The 7,511-nt window shown below is 44.3% G+C and overlaps 1 protein-coding gene and 1 long non-coding RNA gene across 2 annotated transcripts; one reads left to right on the forward strand and one right to left on the reverse strand.

The window, feature by feature from the left end:
* Window positions 1-395: 395 nt before the first annotated feature.
* On the forward strand, window positions 396-887 carry LOC127614245 (uncharacterized). Its single transcript, XR_007966427.1, has 2 exons — window positions 396-578; window positions 642-887. It is a non-coding gene; the product is annotated as an uncharacterized LOC127614245 (long non-coding RNA).
* Window positions 888-1,153: 266 nt separating this feature from the next.
* fhl5 (four and a half LIM domains 5) lies at window positions 1,154-4,724 on the reverse strand. Its single transcript, XM_052085409.1, has 5 exons — window positions 4,457-4,724; window positions 3,256-3,430; window positions 2,833-3,002; window positions 1,858-2,044; window positions 1,154-1,331 (listed from the first exon to the last, which is right to left on the reverse strand). The coding sequence occupies exons 1-5, from the start codon at window positions 4,616-4,618 to the stop codon at window positions 1,180-1,182; spliced, it is 846 nt and encodes a 281-aa protein (XP_051941369.1). The 5' UTR covers window positions 4,619-4,724; the 3' UTR covers window positions 1,154-1,179.
* Window positions 4,725-7,511: the final 2,787 nt, after the last annotated feature.

The raw sequence follows: 7,511 nt of genomic DNA on the forward strand, positions 1-7,511 counted from the left end.
GGTCACTAAACCAAATCATGACAGTAGTGGATTTTTCTTTCCTCTTGTTGGGGGTTTAAAGAAGGACTATTCATGTAAATTTGACTTGACTTTAGAACCTGCGAAGGGCCTCGATGTTTCTGTCCCGCGGCGGCAGCAGCAGGTGTCCCAAAAAAAGAGCGAACAGGCGGTATAAAGCAGATAGTGTAAAAAAGTAGGTGGGGCTGAACAGGTTTGGGTGGGGTGGGTGTGTTGCAGCTCTGAGACAAAAAGAGCTGCAGTGATGTTTTTTAAACATACATTTTATTCATTTCTTAAAACTCTTCCACGACGTGCCTTCTTTCCCGAATTCGGCTCGAGAGGCGTTCAAAGACCGCCTCCAAAAACGTAAATCCTGGCACCAAGAAAATCAGGAAAAAAAATGCACCAAAACAGAAAATCCAGCAAGGAAATCACAAAATAAAATCTATGGGGGTGTTTGTGAACACGCAACAAAGAAATAATTCTTTTGACAACGACGTCTTACAGGTGGATAGGGTAGGTAGGCATATAGGGCAAGGAGGTAAATAGGGTGTAATATAGTAGGCAGGGTGGAGTAGGTAGGTTCGGCAGGTTTATAGGTTGGAAAGGTAATCTGTGATACAGTAGGTAGGGTAAAGTAGGTTGGTAGGGTATAATATATAATAGGTAATGTGAAACAGTATGGGGTATAAAATCTAAAGTGTAGTAGGTACAGTAAAATTGAGTTGACAGATGGGGCAAGTCGGTTGGTCGATTTGACAGCTCGGCGGATTGGAGTATATACTGTAGATAGGACAGGCAGACAAGTAGAGTATAAAATAGTTAGTACGGTAGATTGGATATGTCCATAAATAGGGTATAATATAGTAGGTAAGTAGGACTAATAAGTTAGGTCGAGTTAGTTGCCAGGGTAGAGTAGGGTGGACTATCGTAGGTAGGCTTGCAAAATAAAACAGTAGAGTGGGCTTGACTAGGTACTACAAGTATGCAGGCAGGAGGAACCGACAGAAAAAAAACCTGATTTGGGTGCGCAACTAAAGTCTAGTATGACACTTAACAAAAAAAAAACAAGCCTAGAAGTGTTGTACACGCATTCCATTTAAAGACACTTTGTTCATCTTTACACGACCTCCTATTCGTAAACATGAGCTCGATGCGACATTGCGCAAAGCTGTCGCATCACTTCTCGCGTCCGCAGTCAGTGCACAGGATGTTGTCACGCTGGCTGAGGAAGCCTCGGCCCACCAGGGATATGGAGCATTGCCCGCACGCGAAGCACTCGCTGTGCCACTGACGCTCCTCGAACGAGACGTACTTGGCCCCAGCCAGACCTGTGCAAAAAAAACAAAAAACAAAAACAAAACAGAAAAGGCTCTGGTCAATGCAGACATGGGCATATTATGCCCACTCACACTACCCGCCCCTCCTTCTCACCCACTCTATAAAATGATGAATAATCCACGCAAATAAACATCTTCTCAACACTCTTACTCTAACCTTGTTAACCATTTGGAGGAAGAGAGGAAAAGATAAGTGACAAACAAATAGTAAACAAATCCATTTTTTTTCCAAACTAACAAACCCATCTCACAATATTCGTTAAAAATCGTGCTCAAAGATCTACATTATAAAATCACCAGTTATCCACCGTGCCGCCGCAAAATATATACTATGCCAAAGAAAATATTTTAAAAAATGAACTGTTGATGGTGGAGCTGACCTGGTCAAAAATTGTCGAGAAGGAAAAAAATGGAACAAATGATGAGTGCTTCAAATCAATTCCGGAATGACCCCGTTTGCACTACAGTGACATCACGAGAGATCATTGCAATGAAAAGTAAATGAACGCTGCCTTACTCGTGATGGGCTTGGTGCATCCCACGCACTTCTTGGCGTAGAGCTCGCTGAAGCATTCCAGGCAGTACGGGTAGTTTTCCCTTGAAGTGAAGCGCTGGCCCGACAGCTGCTTCCTACAGCCGATGCACAGGAAGCACTCGCGGTGCCACGGTTTGTCCTGGTACGTCACGCCGCCCGTCTTGATGGACTGGTAAAGACCGTGCGTTCTCGTGATTATTCCAGATATGCTCTAACATCCTAACAAACATCCTTCGCATCTTTCTTTTTTAATCTCGGCGTGACACTCCAAACAGCCGATTGTTTTCTTGCGAATCGATTGCGAGATTGGACGCAAGATCGTTCACAAAAAATGCAGTTGAAGGACACAGTGAAACTCCTCTACAACAAAACCTACATGAGTGTAAATACCCCTAATGTGAAAAAGTCTTCGTGCATTAACACCATTCCCACTTTCCTGCCCCCCATAAAACGAAAAAAAAAAAAAACCCTATTGCGTTATACGAAATATTTTTCTCTACACTGGTTTACACATGCGCAGTAATCCAGGAAGTATTTGTTATTGTTAGTTTCAGACGCAGCAAGAACGTTGCATTGCTAAAATGGCTACAAAATGGACCTTTGGATGTCGAGCAGCTAAGACAAGAAAAGCTCTGATGGTGGAAGAGAGGGTAAAAGTGATCAAAATGAAAGATGGAGGAAGCAAAATAAAAGACATTATCCAAGAAATTGATTTAAGTGAAAGTGAATGCTGATCGTAAATTTCGCAATTTCTTTCCCTGTTTTTCTTTCTACACTGACTATATGAAGTGTCAAATAAGTGTATGCTCATACACCTACGTTTGTGTGTGGTTACATCTGAGATCAGATTTGCTACAGTGAAAAACCCCCTGTTGTGAAAATTTTCTTGCTGCAAACAGGATTTCATTGTAGAGGAGTTTCACTATACCACGCCTCCTATGATGTGCCGAAACTCACCTTCTTGCAAGCGCAGCACTGATAGGCAAATTGCTTCTCGAAGCAACCCACGCAGTAGAATCCATCGTCTTTTGGGATGAAGGACTTGGTTCCGATGGGTTGCTGGCAGCGGTGGCACAGGAAGCACGTCTCATGCCAGCTGTTGCCCTTGAACTCCATTTTGCGGGAACCTGACACAGGGTGCGGGGGGGAGGAGGGGGACGAGTAGACAAGAACAGCTCAGCCGCGGCATGGACGCTCAAAAATAGTCACGCCTGGAACGAGCTAACGCTAGTTTTTGTTTTGGGAGGGACTTAGCACACTCCGGTGTTGTGTTGCTGTTTTATACGACTGGTAGACAAGGCTGTTGATGGACGTTAAACGATCGCAACGTAATCGGAATCCGGAATGTGTCGAGGGGCTGGGGGGCAGCGGAGCGCATACCTGGCATGACCGTCTTCTTGCAGGTGGCGCACTTGGACGAGTAGTCATGGGCGTAGCACTCGGTGCACAGCATCAGATCATCCTTGGCGGAGAAGGCCTTCTCCACCAGAGAGCGGCTGCACTTGCTGCACTTGAAGCATTCCTCGTGCCAGTGACGGTCTTTGTAGGACAGGTCCTAGTCGGATCAATAGACAGTTGAGCCGGAGCATATCGTACTTGATTCCATTTTTTTTCATGCGATTAACAAACGATTGCCCCTGGATGACTGCAACAAGTCTGTGTGTTTTCTAGTGTTGAGTTCAACTGTAACAGGATCACTCGCTGGCAGGTCATAGAGCAGCCTCTCACTATTTGGCAAGCGGAATTTCACGCTTGGTGTTCCTAATGACATTTAATAGGGAAGGAAGTTGCAGGGGATCACTATTTGGCAAGTGGGAGCGCTGTTCCTGTTGTCTTTGAATGGTGAATGAAATAATTGAATTAAGAATAGGATCGCTAGTTTGTATAGTTCAGTTTCACGACTTCTAATGGAACATGTAAGGCAAGCGGAATCACAATTTGGCTAGGAATATTTCATGCAGCTCATGACTTTTATTTGTGAATTGCATTAAATGGCAATAGGATTAGGGTGACTATTTGGCAAATCAATTTGATATGTTCATATGCAGGTATTGATTATACAATCAATATATGCCTGTTAGTGTTGTTATGTGACTTGTCGGAATGTGTTGAATGCGGCGTTTGTTTTCAGTTGGAAGTTGTTTAAACGTTTAGAACTACCACAGTTTCACTGCTACTTTTGCTAGGTTGCGTTATGCATTTTGTGAAAGCACTGACCTAGGGGACTTTCGGAAGACAAAGTTAAAGCCACAATGTCTAATCGCCCATGTTTTATGTTTAGTTTTATAGTCAATTTTAACTGGGAGTGGCAAAAAAAAACAACCCAAAAAACTTGAAGCTAGCACACTTGCCCTCTTTTTTGAAGACCGCCAATTCCCAAACTGCCCGCAGCACTCTTAGGAAAGGCAGAGTAGTCATCTTCTGCTTCTTAGCACTCACTCGCTCTGACCACGGTTCTAAAAAGTTTATTCACAAGTCCAATTTTTGCTCGCAACTCAACGCGGAAAAAAAAAATCGACTAAATGACGGCCTGGGGCACTCGTCAGTCACGCCGAAGGATATTTGCATGCCGAGGGCTTACCTTGCAGTTGGCGCCAATGGGCTTGGAGCAGCTCTGGCAGCAGTTGGCAAACAGGCTCTCGTAGCACTTGGTGCAGTACTGCGTGTCCTCTTTCATGATGTACTTCTTCCCCAAGAGGGAATCTTTGCAGTAATGGCAGTCGAAGCGCTCGCGGGCCGACATGATGGTTACCGATTGTCGCTTACGGAACTCGGATACGAAAAGGGAATGAGGATGAACGCTTCGGGTACAGGCGATCTGGAAATAAAACGGACTCAAGGCTGCCCACCGGGCCGGGGTCTGTCTTCTATAAATACCGCGTCTCTTATTCAGCTGTAATCTCCGGGGGAGGGCGGACGTGCCCCAGTGCATCATTCTGCACCTTTTAAGGGAGACCATGTCCGGCACATCACTAAGCCTTTTCAACTGCCAGCCAGAAAAGAAGGCGCCCTGCAGGTTTGGAAAGCAATTTGAGCATTTGCCCCACATCCTTCATATCTATCTTAAGGACCTTGTACTCGTATGCTCTTTGTCGTCACTTTGTAAGACAATCGGGTGCACTTGGAACACGACCAGCCCGTAGCAGAGGGCAGTCGTAGAAAAAAAAAAAACCAAAACAGTTCTAGTAAGGTGATTTGTTGTCTGCGTGGTCCTCAAGGTCCTCAAAGGTCCTCAAGGTCCCTATTTTCGTAGACGGGCACACATGGGCTCGTCGTAAAAAAATGTCGCATCTTCATTTTCTCGGCGGGGGCAAGTCAAGTTGACCGTGTTTGGGAATTTGGCAGACCGCACTCGCCCCTGGCAAGGTGTTCTAACGGACCAAGGTTGTTTTCGATTACATACCCCAGGCTGGTGCAAGTCGCTGATGACGTAGCGGTGCACTCGCCTGACTTGTGTGCGGGCAGTGTAGGATCGTAGGACCCATTCAAGTCTGTCTTGTCTCTTTATGTGCCCTGCGACTGACTGGCGACCAATTTTGTGTGTGTGTGTGCATCACACACTGGCACACGATGAGGTTTTGAAGGCGGATCTCCGAGTGCCCATTTCACAGTGGCCAACTTGACAAATGCCCATTTCTAATTGTGCCAGTTAATAAAAATACCAATATTAAAAAAAAAGAAAAAATAACTATAATAAATATATATAAATATGTATATATTTAATAAATATTATAAATATAATAAATAATAATGGCTGCTGAATAAAAATAACAATAATAATAATAATAATTAAATGATGTGAAAGACAATTGTAAATAGCACTGCGATGTATCCATTTTGTGTTTATATTGCACTTAATTGAACGGTGTTTGTTGTTTTTTTCCTCTTTCTACCTATATTCTTGCTGCCGGAGGCTGTAAATTTCCCCAGTGTGGGACAAATAAAGAATCTTATCTTATCTTAAAACTTGACCATCGTACAGTACGTAACTTTGCACAAGACTTGTGTTGTACATGAAAATCGAGCTCGAAGGAAAATAAATAAAAGGTCAAACGGCTTCAAGGTCCACGTACTAGTGTAGTGTTTTTCATAAATACTCGGACATATTGGTGCCGGTTTCATTCGTACATCGACGGGATTTGTCGACAGTGATGTGTTAGCATTAAGCTAGCAGACTTTCATCAGGCAAAGTAATGTGGTTTAGTTCAAGATGAAATGTCTAATTCTCTTTGTTACATCTTTCTGTTTTACAGTAAACTTCAACTGCCGGCTGAAATATAAGAAACCGCTTAAAACAAGCACACCGGGCCTCCTATTTGAAGAACGACTCGCTGTGTTGTTGGGAGGTAGGCTGTCACCATCTGGCGCTCGCATTTCAAACGTTTGCTCTTAGTTCAAAGCAGAATCTTGTGGATTGAATTAACTCACAGGTTGGGTCATTCATCAATTGATAAATACATAATATTCATAAATACAGGCTTTTCACCAAAGCCTTTCCGAAAAAAGGCAAACCCTTTTTTTGTTTTGTTTTGTGTGCGGCATCAAGAAGTGATTGACAGTCGCCAAATTACTTTTCAGTCTTGAACTAATGTGCTCCTATCGTTTTTCCTAACGGATCAAGAGGGGCAAACTTCTTCGTAAAAATAGCCCGGGAAGACCACCGGCTTGTCTCACGGGTTAATCCTTCAAAACACACACACACACACACACACATGCGCACACACTTGTAAACACACATAAGGAGGTCAGTGACAGGGACGCTAGCCTCTGCCAACGATCTTCTGTCGACACGTAACATCGCCTTTTATGCGTTAAACAAGACATCCCTGAGGAATAACTTACACTGAGCCGTGATTTGACTCTGCTTTCCATTTTCTAAGATGATTACACAAAGAGTTGGATTACAGCGCAATAGGGCTCGAGTCCAGCAGAGGACCATCATCATAAAAAAAATGTAAAGACCTTAAAAGTGTCAGCACCTCTGAAAAGTTCAACAAATTGCAAGCTATTTTTAATCCGTGTTATGATGCTTGGAATTTTTTTTTTTTAGCGTCATTGACAGATAACAGGTGCTTCTAGATTATTAATGACACAAAAAAAATAAATAAAAATAGTGATCTTGCCTATTCTTAATCCTCTCATTTTGATTGCCGAGGCCGAGGCCGCTGCCATCGGAGCATCAGAATAAATAAGCCTTTATATGACCCGGACCTCGGTGTCGCTCTTATCTGAATATGCTCAGGCTTTGCAAATCGGGCCTGAGAGGTTGTTTGAAGTATTTACACCAACGACCCCTTTCAAAGTGACGACTTGTGGGAGAGAGTGACCGCCGGACACATCAACGGGACACAAAGGCCTCGCCGACAGCTGGTTGGCATGGTGATGACATCCTAAGTGGCATCCATTAGATGAGGGCTCGCTGTGGAGGTTAATGACACAAATGCGTCGACCCCCTCGCCCCCCCCCCCCCCCCCCCCTCCCCGCCGTCCCCCAGATGGAGCGGCAACAAATAGGTGAAAGAACCGTGCACCTCTTCAGGGAGGGACCAGTCGTGGAATCTTACCTCCCGCTGGGTCTGACCCATTTTCTTTCAATTTTCACCCAAATGAGTCACGGCAATGTGGGGGGGGGGGGGG

The sequence above is a fragment of the Hippocampus zosterae genome, chromosome 14 (assembly GCF_025434085.1).
Source record: "Hippocampus zosterae strain Florida chromosome 14, ASM2543408v3, whole genome shotgun sequence".
NCBI classification, from domain to species: Eukaryota; Metazoa; Chordata; class Actinopteri; order Syngnathiformes; family Syngnathidae; genus Hippocampus; species Hippocampus zosterae.

What these genes read in the sequence shown, in the direction of transcription:
- fhl5 (XM_052085409.1), bottom strand. Translation starts at nt 4,618, where the DNA reads ATGTCGGCCCGCGAGCGCTTCGACTGCCATTACTGCAAAGATTCCCTC. An exon ending in CCATTGGCGCCAACTGCAAG is followed by an intron (nt 3,431 to 4,456) that starts GTAAGCCCTCGG and finishes TGATCCGACTAG; the next exon opens with GACCTGTCCTACAAAGACCG. An exon ending in AGTGCTGCGCTTGCAAGAAG is followed by an intron (nt 2,045 to 2,832) that starts GTGAGTTTCGGC and finishes GGTCTTTACCAG; the next exon opens with TCCATCAAGACGGGCGGCGT.